Below are 19,832 nucleotides of genomic sequence, written 5' to 3' on the forward strand. Positions count from 1 at the left end.
TAAACTAACAGGCAGGCAAAAATAGGTAACAGAACACACAGCGGAAACTGAGGGTGAGTAGACATTGACGAGGTGACAGAGAACAAAGGAAACACAGGGCAGTAATCAAGGGATGAGAGACAGGAGGGGAACACACCTGGGAGAAATCACAGCTGACGAGTCAGGGGAAACGTAAACTGAACACACCCACATGAGACAAGGACCCTCAGAATAAAACAGGCCCAGACAAGACACCATGGACAAACAGAGGGACATACGGGCAGAGAAGACTAAGCACAGTGTAACTCCCTCCAAGTGGAAAAACGGACACAAGGCGTTCTTGATTTTTACTGGCATTTATTGCACACAGGTGCCACCAACGATGCCGTGAGAACTGTACAAACAACATAAAATAATCAATTTCCACAGTAAATTGTTCTCATAGAGAATAAACAATAAAGCACATTATTAAACAACATAAAAACACTCACAATTTGACCTTTGCAAAATGTTAACAAATTACTACCATAAACTTGCCAGTTCTGTCACAAACAAACATCTTATTTTTCTACCACAACATATAAAATACAAATTACATACCTCATTGGTCGCATTAACTTGCAGGAAAACGCATCTTGCAGTGTCACTCCTTCCCACAGCTGGAAAACTTCGTTGCATGTGTCTACATAGCTCTACCACCAAGTGAGAGAGGATAGCATGCTAATTAATGGCTGTGTCCCAATTCAGGATCTGCACGCTTGAAGTACGCGCACTACATGTGTAAAAAGGAAAATGTACGAGCCATGAAAACTGTTTCTGATAAAATGAAGAGTAGACTGATATATGAAATATTCCTATATTGGGTGAGAAAATCAGACCATGTCATAACTGCTTTAAGTCACACAGAATAGATATCAGAGCCTTAAACAGGCTGACGTCTGCTAAATGGGTCAAACTGGGCAGAAAGTCTACAAACACATAACATCCTTATAGAATATGATGTAACACTATAGATCAACTTAGCTCAGAATATATAAAGCATATAAACAGTTACAGCAATATGATGCAACAAACACAGCAGCTACTGATCCAAAATACTCAAAGCTTCATAGAACTGAAACCAACATTTATTTTTAGCTCCATCCTGCTGCTGATACAGACTTTAGGTTTCTGAACATTAAACTTGTTGCTGCCTTTCATAGTGTGTAACCTGAAGGCCCTGAGTACTCTGAGTACTTTCTCCCACACTGGAAACACTGGGATGATCACATTATTTGAACATTACCTAATAAGACTGATTCAGCACAGACAGTTATGTTAAACTTTCCTAGCAGTCCTTCACAAACAGGGAACAGTCTGTCTATTCTCTCCATCTGTCAGCTGCTGCTGGCTCTTCCTCCTCCTCTTCCTCACACACTGCTGAGTTTGTCCTGGTGGATCATCAGGGCTGCAAAGCCTCACAGATGATGTGCAGCAGTGTGTCCCTCAGTCTGTCCTCACTCTGGACACTTGCAGTCGTCACACATGGACATCAAATGTGTGATAAGCTGCAGGATTCAAACACAAGTGTAACTTATAAACACATGTTCATACTTTTATTCCACAATCAGAGAGAAAGAAACAGAGAGAGAGTGCAGGACAGACAGACAGGTGACAGTCTCAGGTGTACACACTGCTACACAACAGCACCAGAGAATGAATGAATGAATGAATGAATGCTTTATTGGCCATATGCAGGTTGCCCCACAGAGGAATAGGACCCCCCCCGACTTACACACACAACAACAAGACATCACATGGGAATACAGTCGGAGACCGGCAGCGTTGAGAGAATAACACTGAAAAAATTACACAACATTGGGAAAAGTACAAGAGGAAAAAAAGAGACCTCTTCACACGCTGGGCAACCTATGGGAGGACAGCATGAGAACAGGAAACAAAAAAACTCCTCTGCACAGAGAGCACATTAATGTCCACATCACAACATCAGAGCACATGACAAGCCACAGGGGATGGATAGGGGGTGGGGGGTGATTCGAAGGAACACAGCAGTCGTCCTGCACCATGCTATCATTTCAGCGCGGCACGCAGACCCGCTGCCTTCCCCCACAGGAACAAGCATCGAAGGCGTTTGGAAGGGAGGGGGATGAGTGCGTGCTTATCAGTGTAAGAAGCAGGATTTAGTGTTTGTGTTATTACGAGTGTAAACAAGAAGAGTTCCAGATGGTGCAGTGGACACATGTGTGACTGCTGTGATTAAAGCATCTTTCTTTCAGCTTAACGAGTGAACCGTCAGCTCGTTCAAACACACGTTAAAGTCCGTTTGGCTCGACACCACCGAACAGAGGCAGCAATATAACACAGCTCACATTAACATTGCAGTGGATCCTGCTTGTGCCGTGATGTTCAGGACTGCAAACCGAGCAGCATCACTGACTTTCAGCTTGTTGTGTTTGTGGATATATGACTGACTTTAATTATCCATAAAATCATCACAATCTCTGTAAGATTAAGGTCGACTATTGAACGACGTATATTTTAAAGTAAAGGCTTTAAAACCAAGTTAGTACAAACGTCACTAATGTCACATAACTTTGCCGACATGTGGCCAACAGGAATGTTTTAATGTTCTTCATTATTAAACATTTGCAGATAAATAAGTGACGTCATATTCAGTACTTACTTTTGACAGTTCACTCTTCGGCCGCTCCCTTCTGCCGTATTTTGCGGCAAAATTATCCACACCTACCGCCGCGCTATGAATTGTGGGATATATGGGACCACGAAGCGTGCACCGGACCACACTTGATATTTGAGGAAATCGACGACGCATTTGGAGTACATTTCGAATTGGGACAGCCGTCGTCGCATGGCGGTGACGTAATCGTACTTAAAATGCATACTTCAAGCGTGCAGACCCTGAATTGACCCTGTGCACGAGAAAATGCTAACTTCCTGGTTTGAGACCGGATGTGGGGTTGTACATTTCCGGTAGCTTTACTTTGCGGTCAATCGCTACTGCGAAGATATCCTCCAAAATCATGTCCAAAACTCGAAAACGGAAAGATCGCGTTAAGTTACAAAGAGCAGAAGGTGGGAACACTCACCGCTGTTGTGTCATAAAAAAATCTAATGATCAATTTTGACGTTTAAAGCGTTTAGATCGATCAGTTGTTTACATCACTCAACACAAGCAGAACTGCATCACTGCAGCAGAAGACACATCGTCCACATGCAGAAGTATCTTTGTGTAGTGACTGGTATCATGATCTAAACAGGCAAATGTTCAGCATTCAAACTACAGGTGACGAATAGTCAAACCAGATGTTTCCCTGTTATGTCGATACCAGTACACACCTACACAGCATGTTAACAAACCCTGAAAAAAGCCACACAAAAATGAATGATTGTAAGGGTTTCTATACATTAATATGTACGAAGGGTATGTTGTGACTTACCTTCAAAATTACAGCGGTCCCTCGCTATAACGCGGTTCACCTTTCACCTCGCTGTTTCGCAGATTTTTTTAGTGCAAGTTTGCTTATTTTTTTACGTCACATTGTGTCCTGCGTCCTGATCGCTGCAGACGATCTCCTCCGTGACGTCTCTCCTGTACAGTACAGAATCGCTGCATCGATGCTAGCAGTGTGACTCTGCAGTGCAGTGCTGTATGTCCACGATGTCCACCAAACGTTTTGCACCGTCAAAAAACAAAATCGGCTCCTTGATTTCACCTCTCGCTGGTTATTTTTAGAACATAACACCCGCGATAAACGAGGGACAGCTGAGAAATATAACATTTGAATCCCTTTTCTCTTTTCCTCTGAGGCACGGGGAAAAATATCGACAAGTCGATGAACATCATTTACAGATATATTGGGTAAATGCCCAAGACATCTATAGAAATGTAAATCGCCGCTTGATTCATTCATTTGCTTAACTTGTTTTGGACCGTAAACCAGGCGCGAATAGGACACCGGAAACAAAGCTCCCCACAGGAGTTTCCGCACCGGACGTAGCATATGCTAACGTGCACATAGTCAATAGGCCATCGGGAAAAACAGGATTTTGAAATAAAGACTAACTTTGAAAAAAGGTCATTTTGGAATAAAAACGGCTGGAAATAAATAAAATGCCTCAGGAATCTCTGTTATTGTGAAAAATAATGACCATGAAATAATATTTCACAATAATGAGCATTTTTTTCAAAATGCGTTCCATTATTTCACAATATCATTCTCACATTACATATCTGTGTCTTATTTATTCACATAGTTATTATGACTGAGCTGAAATTGTACTACAGTCTGCTGATGAACTTTGAGTGTTGAATTAAATGTCCTCCACAATCTGTATATGAATTGTCATTAAAACCACAGAGATTCTTACTTATAAAGGAAAGAAAAGTGTGACAATGCCCATCAACATATAGTGTGTATTTTTGAAACATTACAAAGTTACATGTAATTCTGGGTTCACCTGAATTACAGATTAGACTGGTGGACAAACGGAGATGTTGTGTACAACTGGTGACAGCATCAGTGACAGGGATGCCAAAAGGAAGAACAAATAAATCAGCAAGGCTGGAAGCAGAATTAGGAGGCGTCAGAGTCAGCGAGGGTCAGAGATCGATGAACAAATTGCCCACCTTCATGGATAATGCATCACCCTCAAAAGGATTCAAAATTTGGGCCATGAAGAACAGTTCAGGAAACCTATTTTATTGTTTCGTCTGTGAAACTGTATAAATGAAATGTAAATTATGTTAAAGACAAACACATTTGTAAGCCATAAGAAACAAACATGCTTTGCTTTATGCCTTCAAACATCTGTACAGACTTGATACAATATTTATTAACTGAATTTGCTGACATGTCTTACAAAGTGAGTATTTCTTTTACTGATGATATTTCAATGATATGTATTTTCTATGACTAAATAATGCTCAATCGAACACATGGCAATAACAGCAGATGTGGCAATTTTGTAATTTGTTGTTTAAATTTGATATTATTTTAGGCAGTATATTTTCTTAGCCTTTGTCATACTCTGTCAACACAGCAATCTCAGAAACCGTACCGTATATTTGGCTGTGGATCACAGGGTGAAGAGTGGCGATGGCCCAGATTCACAATCCAGTGAAATATCTGCGTCACCTCTTCGAGTTTTCCTGTAATCTGAGCTCAAAGATGAGGATATTAGAAGTACAGTACTGTATATTGGGTAAATTTTGTTGTTAATTTTCTCTGAATCATACAGTAATTTGGGCTGTGGATGACAGGGGGAAAAGTGGAGATGAACCAAAAGATGAACCAAAACTGGGAGTGGATTGTGAAGTAAAATAGTGTCAGGACACAAAAGACTGCGTTTTTTAAATACTTGTTGTTCCTAGAGTATTTAAAAGTAGAATGGGAGGGAGAGCCTTCAGTTTTCAGGCCCCTCTTCTGTGGAACCAGCTTCCAGTTTGGATTCAGGAGACAGACACTATCTCTACTTTCAAGATTAGGCTTCAAACTTTCCTTTTTGCTAAAGCATATAGTTAGGGCTGGACCAGGTGACCCTGAATCCTCCCTTAGTTATGCTGCTATAGAGGTAGGCTGCCGGGGATTCCCATGATGCATTGAGTTTTTCCTTTCCAGTCACCTTTCTCACTCACTATGTGTTAACAGACCTCTCTGCATTGAATCATATCTGTTATTAACCTCTGTCTCTCTTCCACAGCATGTCTTTATCCTGTCTTCCTTCTCTCACCCCAACCAATCACAGCAGATGGCCCCGCCCCTCCCTGAGCCTGGTTCTGCCGGAGGTTTCTTCCTGTTAAAAGGGAGTTTTTCCTTCCCACTGTCGCCAAAGTGCTTGCTCATAGGGGGTCATATGACTGTTGGGTTTTTCTCTGTATCTATGAAGCGCCTTGAGGCGACTTTTGTTGTGATTTGGCGCTATATAAATAACATTGAATTGCATTTCTAAGCCAGTCGGCACCCATACCATAATAAAAAAATAAAAACTAATGACAGCATTTAAAATAAACAAAGATGAATAACATTTGACAATGCAATTGTAACATTATCAAAACTGATTTTTCAGATATGCAGTGTAGAAGATGCGGAGATTCAAATTTTTAACTTGGGTGTGTGTTTGAAATATGAAAATATTGGTTGACATCGTTGACATACTGTTATTAAAGATAGGAATATGTATGAAACGTAGATTCAAAAGCTCTATTAACAGAACTATAACCTGTTAGAATCTGACATTTATTTCAGATGTATTCTGTAACTGTTCACAGTGATGACAGAGTGTTTCCAAAAGTGCTCAGTCACAATTTTCAGAAGACTAACATGGAATTTTTGATTTATTTAAATACATAAACCTGTTGAAAGTAATAATTTACATTTTTGTCTTTGCAGGATCACAGTAATGTATAGATTTCTAGTACAGTCCAAGTTTGTCTATGAAAAAACACCAGCAAGCAGGGTATATGTCCTACAACTATCGTATCACTGTGAATGACTAAGACTATAATCGAACTCTCTTCCTTAAACAACGAGAAACATGAAGTGTACTCAGGAGCAGATTCGAGCGCAGGCTCAGAGTGAAGTTAACAGAAAACGTTCTTTACATCATCATCATCATCATTTATTTATATAGCACTTTAAAAACACACCTGGTAGACCAAAGTGCTGTACAATAGAAATATAAATATAGTAATAAAATAGAAAAAACAGACAAGTATGTGTATGTGATGCAAAAGGTAAAATTAAAAACAAGGCTAGAATGTGTGAACGTTAACTTTGAGTTCTACAACTAGGAGCAAAATGCTTTGAACATGGACTACGGTAGTTCATACTCGAGGGAACAGTAACATGATCTGTGGCCGCTGGAGCTTGGCAAGTGAAACAGTGGTGTGAGAGTTGATGGTGGAGCGGCACTGTGACATTTTTGTGTTGTTACCTTACGTGTGCCGCTACGGGTCACCTTTTGTGTTTTTACGTATGGTGTGTTTATGGAAATGTATTTAAGATAAACGTAACTCAGGCCAGGTGTTTTTGGTCAGAACAAGCAAACCGTTTGTAAACTCTGCACTGTTATGATAAATGACATTGGATGAAGAGAAGCAAATAAAACTGATGAATACAAAAACAATCTTAACCGTACAACACAAGCATAGCTTGAGTTGTTACAAGTTTAATTCATAACAGTTACATTGCCTCATCCCTGCCATCAAACACTTCAGTGGCTTCAAGTGTAGACATAGCCTCTACAGGTACTGCATGAACAGAGAGGTAAGTACTAGAGCTTTGAGCAACGTGAGACCAATAACTAACATAGGTTAACAGATAATATGGCAAAGACTGGTTGTGAACGGTGGTCTTAAATACAGCTGGCTTGATTTGTCTCAGGTGGTGATCCTCAGAGGAGTGATGAAGTAGAGCAGGCACTGTGGAAAAATAGTTGTGACTCAACCAGACCATTACAAAGTATGGTCTGGAGGATTTTCAAGAACATTCTTAATGACTGTACACGGTGGCTGCTGATGGACGACGTTGGGCCAGATGTGCTACAGTTAGCGTTAAGGAGGTATGATCAAAGCAAGATCAAAAACATTTAACATTTAAACTTGCATAAAATGTTTAAGGGGAATATGGCCTGAAAATATAACATGAATTATCAATCAATCAAAGCTTTATTCGTCACATGCAGGTTGCCCTGCAGTGAAATGGGACCCCCCCTGACCTTACACATATAGCACAAACATTACATGGGTGAATTTGGTTTTGGATCCTCTTTCATAAACTGGTTAAAAATATTATATAATTCCCCAACAGCTTGTGTTAGAACAAATGACCAGACATCCTCCAGCTTCTGTCTCTTGAGGGGCACCAGGCAGGGATGCCCACTCTCCCCTTCACTATTTGCAATTTTTATTGAACCACTAGCAGCAGCAATTAGACAGAATTCAGTAATTAAGGGCATAAAATGCAAGAACGTGGAACATAAAATCAGCCTTTATGCGGATGATGTGTTACTCTTTCTCCAAAATTCACAAACCAATATCTCTGGGGTGATTGAATTGATAAACTCTTTTGCAAGAATATCAGATTACTCAATTAACTGGTCAAAATCTACAGTCCTACCGATTAATTGCTCCTTCCATAATTCCTCTTCTACACCACTGCAATCGGGAAATATAAAATATTTAGGTATTAATGTTTCTCCCAAGCTTGCAGATCTAACTAAATTAAACCATATCCCACTTTTAAAGAAGGTAGAAGATGATCTGGCTAGATGGAAATGTCTACCCATATCACTCATGGGAAGGGTTGCCGCTATAAAAATGATGGTCTTACCAAAAATAAATTATTTATTCTCAATGATCCCAACTAAACCGCCACAAGATTGGTTCAGATCTCTAGATTCATGTATGTCCAAATTCCTTTGGAAAAATAAACCCCCACGTATAAGCTTAAAAACACTACAAAAGACCAAGGATAAAGGAGGACTAGAACTGCCTAACTTTCAGCACTACTTCTTAGCCAACAGGCTTCAGTTTATCTCAGGATGGCTAAAACACACCCTCTTAGATGAACCTTGGCTAGATGTAGAACAAGCACTCTGCAATAATCTAGAGATCTCAGACCTACCATTTATCAGCTCAAACATCCAACGACATGAATGCTTTAAAAGCATCAACATCAGCTCTTCTCTGACAGCATGGTGGGAGTTTCTAAAATTGACGGCGTCTTCATTAATCCCATGCAAACGTACACCTATCTGGAACAACCCTGACATATTACAAAACAATAATATGATAAACTTTTCAGATTGGAGTGATAAAGGAATCAAATATTTAGAACATATACTAGAAGGAACAGAATTTATTTCATTTGACGGACTAGTTACACAATATGGGATCAACAAGAAAAGATTTTTAGAATATCAACAAATTAAATCCATAGTAAAAAAGAAATTTAAACCGGGTCAAGTTGAACTACAAACACCACCAAGTGTGGTTCAATTTCTTACTCTTAAACCCCCCAAATTACTATCCAAAATATACAGAATGCTTTCTAAAACAGATGAATCAATATCACTTCCTATTGCAAAATGGGAAGCGGATTTATCAGTTAACTTAGACCAAAACTTCTGGTCTCAGATTTGCTTAAAAACCTTTCATCTAATTAGAAATCCCAGTCTTCAATTAATTCAATACAAAATATTACATAGAGTGCACTATACAGGTCATCGGATGTTCAAGATGGGCTTTACGTCTACCAACAACTGCTCACACTGCCAAACCAATTCACCGGACAATTATATCCACGCTCTTTGGTTCTGTCCACCAGTTCAGAAGTTTTGGCGCGAGATATGTGAAGACTTATCGAAGTGTCTGAAATGTAACATTCCAACTTCCCCCTTAGTGTGTTTGTTGGGCAGCTTAGATAATGTCACTTCAGAAAAGAATATAGCCCATATGGTTTTCACTGCCCTATGCATAGCCAAGAAAACAGTCCTCATGAACTGGAAAAATAAAAATAATCTTAATTCTAACCAATATAGAAATTATCTATTAGATTACATTAGTCTTGATACAGCCTCTGCCACCACATCAGATCAATTGCTCTGGGCTCCTTTGATCAGCTCCATCACCTAGTGGGGGTGGGGGGTCATAGTTTGGTCCCGCCTTCACTGTTGTGATTGGTGTGGGGGTAGGGACAGGCTTAGGGCGTCGGGGGGTTCCCCGGAGGCATCTTCCTTGGGGGGCTCAACCCGGGGTAGTGGTCATGTCCGGTTAGGGGCTCTGTTGGCTCTCAGGTGACTGTTTCCTCGCGGCTGCGTGCAGCGGGGCTAGGGGAGGGTCTGTGCTGACGGACGTAGGTTACTGACCTGGTAGCCTGGCTGCCCCTGGGTGGGTCCGGGATGGGCGTGAGGTTCTGGGGGCGCTCCGTCTCTGGGCTGGGACCCGGACCGGGCCTCGGGGGCTTGGGTCCTGGTTGGTGTGTTGCCGGGGTTGTGGGCGGGTGGGTGCATGGGGGCCCAGCCCTGGAGCAGGGTGCCGCCGGTGCGTCGAGCCACCTGGGGGGCTCTTCAACTGGTGGGGGAGATTGTCACACCTTGCAGGAGCTTTCCTCTCCTCAGGAGCTGCCTCTGCAGGAGGGGGAGATACAGGAGAGGTGGAGGAAGATCTCAGCCTGGGCGTCTATTGTCTTATGTAGTCTGGAAGATGAGTGGATGGTGGGGTGGGTGCAGTTTTCTCTGTGGTGGGGTTGGGTGGACTGTCCCGGGCTCTGTGGGGCCGGGCGGCGCTGCTGCACTGGGCCCGGTCTGGATGGGCCTGGGCCCCCTTTCCCTGGCGGGTCGCGGAGTATGGGGGTGCCTACTGGGGTCAGCGGGGGAGCTGGCCCCAGGGAGGGGTCACTTGCCCCTCCCTTCCTTCCCTCCCCATCTCCAGCTGCCTCCCTCTTCCCGCTCCACCACAACCACCCACACATGCAGGGCCTTGGAGTAGGGGTATGTCACCAGGGTGCAGAGGAGGCTACCCCCCCCCCCCCCCTCTGTCCCCTTCTGGCTGCCTCTGCCTCAATTTTATCCCACAACTTAGACATTCACATTACTCACACTCTCATTACACATACATATAGGATCTTGGGGGTGGGCACGATACACGGAGTCCAAAGTACCATCAGGGTGTACACCTCACCCCTGGCGTCGTTGCCCACCTCTCAATTTTAAATACACGTAGACATTGAGGGCTAGCAGGAGGGACCATGCGCTTACCTGCTGCTCTCTGGCAGGTAGCTCCAAGCCCTCCTGGGTTTTAAATGCACCTTAGAACACACATGCATCAACATTACAATGAGCGGGTGGAGGGAGGTTCGGAGTCTTCTCTCACCCCCGTTCTCTGCGACCTGCTGGAGCAGGGGGGCTAGGAGGAGGAGTTGGCCGTCCGACTGCGGTCTGGAGTGTGGGGCCTTCCTGCTGCTGCGGAGTCGGGGCGGTCTGCCTCCCCCCACCGCAGGGAAAAGGGAAACACCACCTGGGTCTGGGTGCAGTTCCCCCCTCCAGGGGCGGGGGCACCTAGACCCGGTTTGTAGAGTACGCTTGGGGAGTGTGATCGTGTGTACAACGTCTCTTTATGTCTGTCTCCACGTTGGTTGAGTGTGGAGTAAGTGCATATGAGAGCATGAGGGTGGGAATGGATGTTTGTATCTGTGTGTGCCTGTATGTCTGTGTCTATATGTCAGGTTGGGTATCAGGCGCCACCTCTCTGGGGACATCTCAGGCCCTCCAAGGTTTGGAGGCCTATCTCCCCCTACCACCACTTCCCCTGCCAGTGGCGGACCCCCTCAGACATCGGTGCGTTGGTGGTTCTTTGTGTCCGGGGATGGGCGTCCAGGTACACACCGGCTCACTCCTTGGCGGCCGCTTATCGGGGCCTGGAGCCTGGGGCTCGCTCGGGCCACTTCGGAGGTGGGGTGCCCCCGGCCTCTCGGCCTGGGGCTCGGTCACTCAGGCACGGCTGGCTGCCGGCGGAGCTCACGGGCGCGTCACTGCAACTCCCCCTGGCTTCTGCTCCGCGGCTGCTGAGTGAGCCCTCATCTGGGACTCTCCTCAGCTCTTTCTGGGACAGTGGCGCAGCTGCCCCTCTGTTGGTCTTCCTTGGTCTCTTGTGTTCTGGGGGCCTCTGGATGTCTGGAGTTTTGATCTCCTCCATACCCGCTTCACACCCTGGAGGACGGGGCTGTGGCCCCCCCACACTCCCTAGCAGATCATTACATGAAGGAACCTTTTAAAAAACAAGCGCGTCCATGCTCACAGGTGTGCACACGGGTGATCACACCCACAAACTACACCCTTTTTGGTTCCTACCTCAAAGCACACTGTGTTCTGTTGATCTTATGTGCTGCACAATAATGTTTAACATTTAGTATTTACTGTCATATTCCCATATATCATTGTGATGTTGTTTATTCTATTACTCTTGTTCTCTTCTGCTTGCTTTCTTTTTTCTTTCTCAGCAGGTGATCCAGGTGATTGATATATGCATTTTTTTTTCTCTGCCCGTTCTGTTGGTTTTTGTCTTTTGCCCTTCTCCCCCGTCCCTCTTCTCAGCTGTTTCTCTTTCCCTCTTTCTTTCTCCCCTTCTTTCCCCCAGTCAAGTCTGTCCCGTATTCAGTAAGTGAAAATAAAATAAACAATAAAAGGTGAATCAAATGGACCATTACGGCAAGGCTGGGATGGTCAGTTTGGTAAAGTAAATCCGTTGGGCATCTTTCTTTGCCTTTAGACAACAATTCTGATGCAAAAGAGCCAAACGGGACAGGCAAAAAAAAAAAAAAAAAACCATGGGTGAATCAGAGAAAAAAACATTGAAATGTACACTACAGTGGGGAAAGTACAAGAAGAAAAAAGAGACCCCTACTCATGCTGTGCTTCCATGGTAGGACAGCATGAGAACAGGAAACAAAAAACTCCTCTGCACAAAAGCACATAAATGTCCACAGCACAACATTGTGAAGACATGACAAGCCACAGGGGTGGGTGGGGGTGAGGAGTAATCCGAAGCGAACACAGCAGCCGCCCTGCACAGCGCTACCATTCCAGCGCAGCACACAGCCCGCCGTGTTCCCCCGCAGGAAACAAGCATCGAAGGCGTTGGAAGGGGAGGGGGGATGAGTGAGTGCCTATCAGTGTAAGTGTGTGTGTGTGCGTGTCCATAGTTCAGCGGAGACAGTGTCCTTCGGCCTATCAGGCTAAGTAAACAGTCCTCCAGCCAATCCAGGTGGCCTTCATGGGATGGGAAGAATAGCCGTAACACAGTCGTTATCAGGGAGTGATTGTTCGGCTCCAGCCTTGGGCCTGCAGCTGGCGCGTTATGGGGGTCCGCAATGTTCATGTTGATTTTGTTAATTTCCATGCGAGCAGCCCAGGAGAATTTTCAGGCTGCCCTAACACTCCGACACTGGCCTCTCGATCTCCCGTTGGAGAGTCGCGAGCCTCCCCATGATGGTATCAAACTTCTGTTCCATGGTGTTGTCGTTCTTTTGATTCTGAGACCTCACAGCTGCAGTGATCCATTTCACGATGTTTTCCAACTGTCGCCCAAGGGTCTCATTTTGAGCAGGCCTCTCTCTGATGTTTCCCCTCATACGCTCAATGGTGTTGTTTTGAGCCTTCACAGCCGATGCAAGCGTCTCCAAGGTGTTGACCATATTACGTTCGTTGTGAGAGGTTGCGCCTCGTTCCATTGCGATTCCAGCGGGCAGCCTTGGGGGGGTTTGAACAGCCGGTTCCGCTCTCTTATTTCTCCGATAAACCAGGGCTAAGCCAACTCCGATCAGCATGAACCCTGTTATCACGGTTCCGAATAGATAGATATCTTCAGCGTCCTCGATCGACAGTCCCGCCAGGCACACGACCCTCCAGTTCTGCCACCCGTCCATCGTGTATCCGGCAGGGAAAGTCCCTCCAGGGCACTCAGGCTCTCCCGAGCCCAGACTTCTCGTTGAGAAAAGGGTGTCAATAGCATTCAGAGACCAGTTGATCAAATCCATAATTCTCTTTTAGGTTTTAGAGAACGACCGTGTGAGGCTATTCCAGGGAAAGTAATGCACACAAGACAAGACAAGGACATAGAGGCTAAGCAGGAAAGATAAGGGTGAGGAGGAGAGGAGAAAGTGCGACCGCTTTCGCTGAGAGCTAAAGAAGAAGAGAATTAAGAAGTAATTTTTTGATATCTTTGAGGTTGGAGACAATGCAGAGAAGCCTTCGGTGGGCAAGAGGAAGACTGATCAATGTAACTGCAGCAGATCAACTTCTGCGTGACTTGGCTGAATTGATTCAGGAGGTCGAACTGTTTACTCAGCATGGCCAACATGGTAAGCACATATTGTGTCGATTCCTTGACTCATCAAAAGTGTGAAATAAATTATGACTCTGTCTTAACCTATTTTCCAAATACACCAAACGCTGATATATTTTCAGGCTGTTTTGGGTACCAGGCACCAGTGGTTTTCCACAGAGAGGTAGATCCCTTTACCTTATCACTCGGGAACAGCTTTCATTCCTGAAGTCATGTGGATTCACTGCACCTCAGAAGGCTGATATTTTGAATGTTTCACTTCGTACAATTCGAAGACGTCTGCGGTCAGTGACTTTTGAAACCAGTGTGACTTTCAGTTCTTTGTGACACACACTCACTGTGTCACAGGCTGGGTCTCTGACCCAGTGCTCTGAGTTCATGTTTGTATTTGTCTCATTTTGTTATGTGATTTAGTTTGTGTTATTTCCTATCTGCCTTTAGTTTAGGCAGTTATTGTTCCTGGGTTTTCTATGTTTTGGGGTTTTGTATTTATTCATCACATATTAGGTCTGTTAAGTTGTGTTGTCATGTTTTAGTTTTAGTATTTCCTGTTTTATTCTGACAATGTCATGTGTTCTTTGTTTATTGTATTTAGCTTTCCTCTCCTGGTCCTGTCATTAGGTTTATGTCTGTCAGCTGTTTCCCCATGTGTCTCCACCTCCCCTGATCACCTCATGTATGTATTTAAGCCCTTTGTTTTCTGCATGCCATTGTCAGGTCGTCTGCTCATCCATGTCTCATCTCCAGGTACCCATGTCAGTTCACTATGGTTAAGGTTTTTCATGTTTTGTTATTAGTTCACCCAGTTTAGGTTATTGTTTAGTTTTCACCGATGCCCTATTATTTTGTACCCTCGTTGCTAACCTCAATAAACGGCTTGTTTTGTTAATCCACACCACGTTTTGGTCTGCGTTTGAGTCCTCCTCTGCAACACATACGGTCTGCCCCAGTCAGACCGTGACACACTGTTTATTCAAATGAAATGGTATTGTGAGATTGTAAAAATGAGTATATTTGAATGTGCACCACTAGTCAAGTAATGAAGTGTGTTGTTATGGCAGTGATAAAATACTCATGTTTTTTTGTCTGATTTCAGACAGTATCATTTCACCTGCATCAATGTATGCGGAACTGACTGACAGTGCGCTGGATGAACATGTGCAAGACATTGTCGCTGGCAATGAACAAATTGGTCCTGAGGCTGTCAGAGCCTCCCTGCGAGTACGTGGACTACGTGTACAGCGAAGGAGGGTTCGAGCAAGCATGTTACGGATAAATCCTGGAGCAGCTGCCCTTAGAGCATTCTTGCGGAGACCAGAACAGAGAACATATCAGGTTGCAGGTCCAAACTCATTGTGGCACATTGATAGAAATCACAAGCTGATAAGGTAACCAACCACACGGATTTGTTGAACACCTATTTTGACCAAAGTGAAATTCAGCATTACATCAAATATAATTGTTGAACAGTAAGACACGTCCAATAGAGCCAGGCCCTGGGATGGGCAGCCCTCTAACACAACTGGTTATGTTTAAAGGGGAAGATCAGAGAACACAGAGAGCGCAAGCAACATACAGAGAAAAATTCAAACTTGACATGCAATAGTGCCATGTAAATCAATTAAGAGTGTGTTTTCCATTGTTTCATTAACAAAGCAGAAATAAGATTTTTCTTCTTATGGACCACGGTTTTAGGTGGAGGGTAGTCATTCATGGGGCTATTGATGGATACAGTCATCTTGTGGTCTTCCTTCATGCCTCAAACAACAACCGTAGCAGTACCGTTTTGTCAAGTTTCATCAGAGCCGTGGTATCCTATGGTGTACCCTCGAGGGTCCGGACAGACAGAGGAAGGGAAAACAATGCTGTCTGCCTGATGATGAACATTTTCAGAGGCATTGATCGTGGAAGTGCCCTAAGAGGAAGGAGTACCCATAATCAGAGAATTGAGAGGCTCTGGGGTGATCTGTGGCGAGGAATGACCAATGTGTACTGTGATTTATTTCACCACCTGGAGGAGGAAGGCATCATTGACATTGACAATGAAATGCACCTTTGGGCTCTCCATTACATCTATCTCCCAAGGATCAACAGAGATTTGAAAGACTTCACTCAACAGTGGAACAATCATGGCTTGTGGACAGAGAGACACTTGAGCCCATTACAGATTTTTGTCCGAGGCAGCCTCCAGCAACAGGGCCGAGCCTCAACTGCCATGCAGGACATCTTTCAGACCAGAGCAGCTGCTGTTGATGGGACTGTTGGTGGGACAGCTGATGGTAGTGTGACAGCCACTGGGAGTGAGATCACTGCTGGTCAGGGCTTAAGTACTGATTCTGGTGGTGCTCATGGTACAGATGAGCTGGGATTGCTGGTCGACTGGCCTGAGATGATTACTGTGCCAGACATTGAATTTACTCTGGACGGACCGATGATGGAGCAAGTGGTAGAACTATTTAATCCACTAAGTGGCACCAGAGAGAGTCATGGTATTGAACTCATCACTGGCTTAATATACTTTCTGGACTCCACATATCACTGAGACAGTTCAATTAATGACTGAAACATAATAGCAGCAAGTGGAAAGACTTCAAAATATCTAGGTGACTGGATACATATAATGTGAAAAGTTATAATACGTGTTTACTATGTACCATTGAGTAGTGGAGATACAAGAACGAGCTGTGTGACACTGACAATAAAAAATGTTGAGTGATTTTTAAAGTATATAAGATGGAAGCTGTGAAGTGGAAAGTATACAACTGAAGCTGAATCTCGATAAAGTGAACTTGATTAATCTAAAAGTTACAGCTGTTGATATTGATAAATACAACTATAAAGCAGTGACAGTAAATAATTAACAAATAAAAAACTGTATAGAAGGTCTTGAAGTGACTCAGTATAGTGCAGTACAGCGGTCCCCAACCCCCGGGCCTCGGACCGGCACCGGTCCGTGAGTCGTTTGGTACCGGGCCGCGAGAGTTGAGGCCCAGGTGTGAAATGTCTGGTTTTCAGGGTTTTTATCGGTTTTCAGCTTTATTTTGTTATTGTTTTTATCTTTAACTCGGTTTTCCTGGGTCTTTTCACGTGCGTCATGAATAAATTTTCTTTTTTTCGGTACCGGTACTAGTTTTATTTTGTTGCATTTATCCGCGACACCTTAAAGGCCGGTCCGTGAAAATATTGTCGGGCATAAACCGGTCCGTGGCGCAAAAAAGGTTGGAGACCGCTGCTGTAGTAGTTAAATATAAAGTGGTTTAGCGTGTGTTTGATGTTGTGACAGTTCACAGCGAGCAGATTATGCTTTGTACAAACATAGTTCTGAAAATACTGGACTCCAGTGTAAAATGTGAATTCTAAAAGAGCAAACAGTGATTTGCAAATGTCAATGGCAAAGTTTATTCACAGCAGAACATAGAAAACATGTCAAATGTTTACACCGAGACTACGTCGTTAAAAATAAGTCCATTTTAATTTGATGGCAGCAATATGTTTCAAAACAGTTGGGATGGGGCAAGAGAAGGCTGGAAAAAGTGGTACTAAAAAGAAACAGCTGCAGGGATATTTTAAAAGTAACAGGTCAGTTACGTGATTTTAAAAGAGCATCTTAGAGAAGCAGAGTTGCTCTGGAGTAAATGTGGGCAGAGGTTGATCAATCTGCAAAAAAACTCCATTAACAAATTGTGCAACAATTTCAGAATAATGTTCCCAAGTGTAAAGTTGTAAAAACTTAAAATATTCCATCCTCTAGAGGCATAAAAGTATATTTTATCAAAAGATTCAGTGACTGGAGAAATCTCTTTGCGGAAACAATGAGGCTAAAAGCCACGATGTCAGTGATCTTCAAACGCTCATAGGAAAGTTATCATCATGGAGCATTAAACAGACACGATTCTGTCATGGAAACCAGTGCATTTCCTGTATCCTTTGGGGCAACAGACCTGAGTCACACTTTTAGAGAAGTACCTGGTGAGGTGGATTGAGATGAATGTATGTTTGGGGAGTGTGATTGTGTGTACAGTGTCTATTTGTGCCTGTCTCCACGTCGGGTGAGTACCGAGTATTTGTTTATGTCTATATGGAGGTGGGAATGCATGTTTGCGTCTGTGTGTGCCTGTTCGTCTGTGTCTATATGTCGGGTCTTAGACTCCACCTCTCTGGGAAGGTCTCAGGCTCTCCGAGGTATGGAGGCCTATCTCCCTCACCACACTTCCTCCCGGTGGCTGATGCCCTCAGACTTGGTGTGTTGGTGGTTCTTTGTGTCTGGGGCTGGGCACCATGTATGTACTGACTCACTCCTGGTGGCCGATTGGCGGGGTCTGTTGCCTGTGGCTCAGCTGGGCCCCTTCCGGGGTGTGGGGGGCCCTCTGTGCCTGGGGCTCGGTTCACTCTGGCACAGCTGGCTGCCCGCAGAGCCCACGGCACGTCACTGCAACCCCCTCTGGCCTCTGCTCCGTGGCTGCTGGGTGACCCCTCGTTTGGGGCTCTCCTCAGCTCCTCCCAGGAGGGTGGCACAGATGTCCCTCTGATGGTCCTCCTTGGGTCCTCGTACTCTGGGGCCTCTGGATGTCTGGGGCCTGGATCTCCTCCATACCATACGAGTTACACTGATCTCCACTAAATCCATCTTCTGGTAGCATCTTCATAACACTGTTATTAAGCGAGATGAACTCTTCACCCAGCTTGCAGAAACTTTGCAGTGTTTCTGACCCTAGTTTATCAGCATGCTCTTCACTATTTGTCATGTTGTCTTTGGCTCCCTCTTTTGGTCAACCACATGTGGTGTGCCATATGCTGCATCTTTAAGCTCAGCAATTATTCCAAATTAACTTTCAAGCACTCACGAGAAGCTTCTGTAACTCAGTAAACTTGAATAAATCTTCTTCAGTAGCTTTCCTCAGCATCTTCTCAAATGATCAAGTAAATGATTGAACTTCAAAGTGCCACAGGGAAGCAGTACGAACAGGAGTGTGCTCCTTATAGCTCCGTTAGCATAGCTAGCTTCATTATTAGAATGTTTGCATGATGGTTTATAATTTCTCATCATCAAGCACCTTCATCTGATTCTTGGAAAAGTATGGGACACGTGCAAAACCGTGAATTTTCACAAGAAAATCTTTACCTAGAAAAATGCAAATACAAATCTTATTTTTTCAACTTCTTCATCTTCTTTCCACCAAACACAGCTAGCGCATTCAAAAACGTTACTGGTCCGTGCTCTTGTGATCATTCTATCTTTTCAGTGTTTCTTCTAATAAGAAAATGAGATATTATGTAGGTCTGTAAGGATGACGCGAGAGCTCGTCACATTTTACTCCAACTTTAATCTCAGTTTAGATTAGGTCCACCACAATATTATGATAAGAATCCTGCTTGAGAGGAAGTAAAGCTTTCAAAACAAAACTCTAAATTTCACAGTAATGCTAACTTAAACTGACGTCAACCTCACCTACTGATCATGAAAGAGAATTAAAGACAATCTACATCAGAAAATATTCAGAATCACCAAAGTAAGAAAAGGTGAATCATATTCTGGCTCAATATGAACGTATTTTTACATTTGAGCAAAAACAGAAAGAAGGCTCCTTCATTCTGGACCCACATCGTGGGTAAACCACATGACCTCCAAACAGGCCAAAATGTCACCGCCTGTGTTCATGTGGAAAAAAACGCTGTGTGCACACGTGAGGGCGAAACCATGAAGATCCAAAACAGGAACCAAAGCGATCCTGCTCCACTTCAGACACCTGTACCTGCTGAGCGGTTGCCAGGTTCGTGACCCTGACCAAGCCCGACTGTGACCACGATCGCATCAGGGTTGTTCCAGGCTCAGTGATGACTGCGTGTGACACAATCGGCCTGCAATGGCTCCTCCTTTCGCCCTCGGGGTGTAGCGCTCCATTCTGCTTCTCTCTCGCCCTCCATTAAGATTATAGTTAATGCAAAACATGTCTGAACTAGCCATTTTCTGCTCTTGGAAAGCTAACCA

At 44.1% G+C, this 19,832-nt stretch overlaps 2 protein-coding genes across 2 annotated transcripts; one reads left to right on the forward strand and one right to left on the reverse strand.

Annotated features, from left to right (window-relative positions):
- Nucleotides 1-12,929: 12,929 nt before the first annotated feature.
- LOC147313840 (uncharacterized) lies at nucleotides 12,930-13,555 on the reverse strand. Its single transcript, XM_086262782.1, has one exon. The coding sequence runs from the start codon at nucleotides 13,533-13,535 to the stop codon at nucleotides 12,930-12,932; it is 606 nt and encodes a 201-aa protein (XP_086118908.1). The 5' UTR covers nucleotides 13,536-13,555.
- Nucleotides 13,556-14,962: 1,407 nt separating this feature from the next.
- LOC147313841 (uncharacterized) lies at nucleotides 14,963-16,385 on the forward strand. Its single transcript, XM_086262683.1, has 2 exons — nucleotides 14,963-15,231; nucleotides 15,539-16,385. The coding sequence occupies exons 1-2, from the start codon at nucleotides 14,963-14,965 to the stop codon at nucleotides 16,383-16,385; spliced, it is 1,116 nt and encodes a 371-aa protein (XP_086118809.1).
- Nucleotides 16,386-19,832: the final 3,447 nt, after the last annotated feature.

The sequence above is a fragment of the Aulonocara sp. 'chitande type north' Nkhata Bay genome, linkage group LG14 (assembly GCF_057382095.1).
Source record: "Aulonocara sp. 'chitande type north' Nkhata Bay isolate Kocher_YH1m ecotype deep benthic linkage group LG14, A_spYH_male_GT1.1, whole genome shotgun sequence".
NCBI lineage: Eukaryota > Metazoa > Chordata > Actinopteri > Cichliformes > Cichlidae > Aulonocara > Aulonocara sp. 'chitande type north' Nkhata Bay.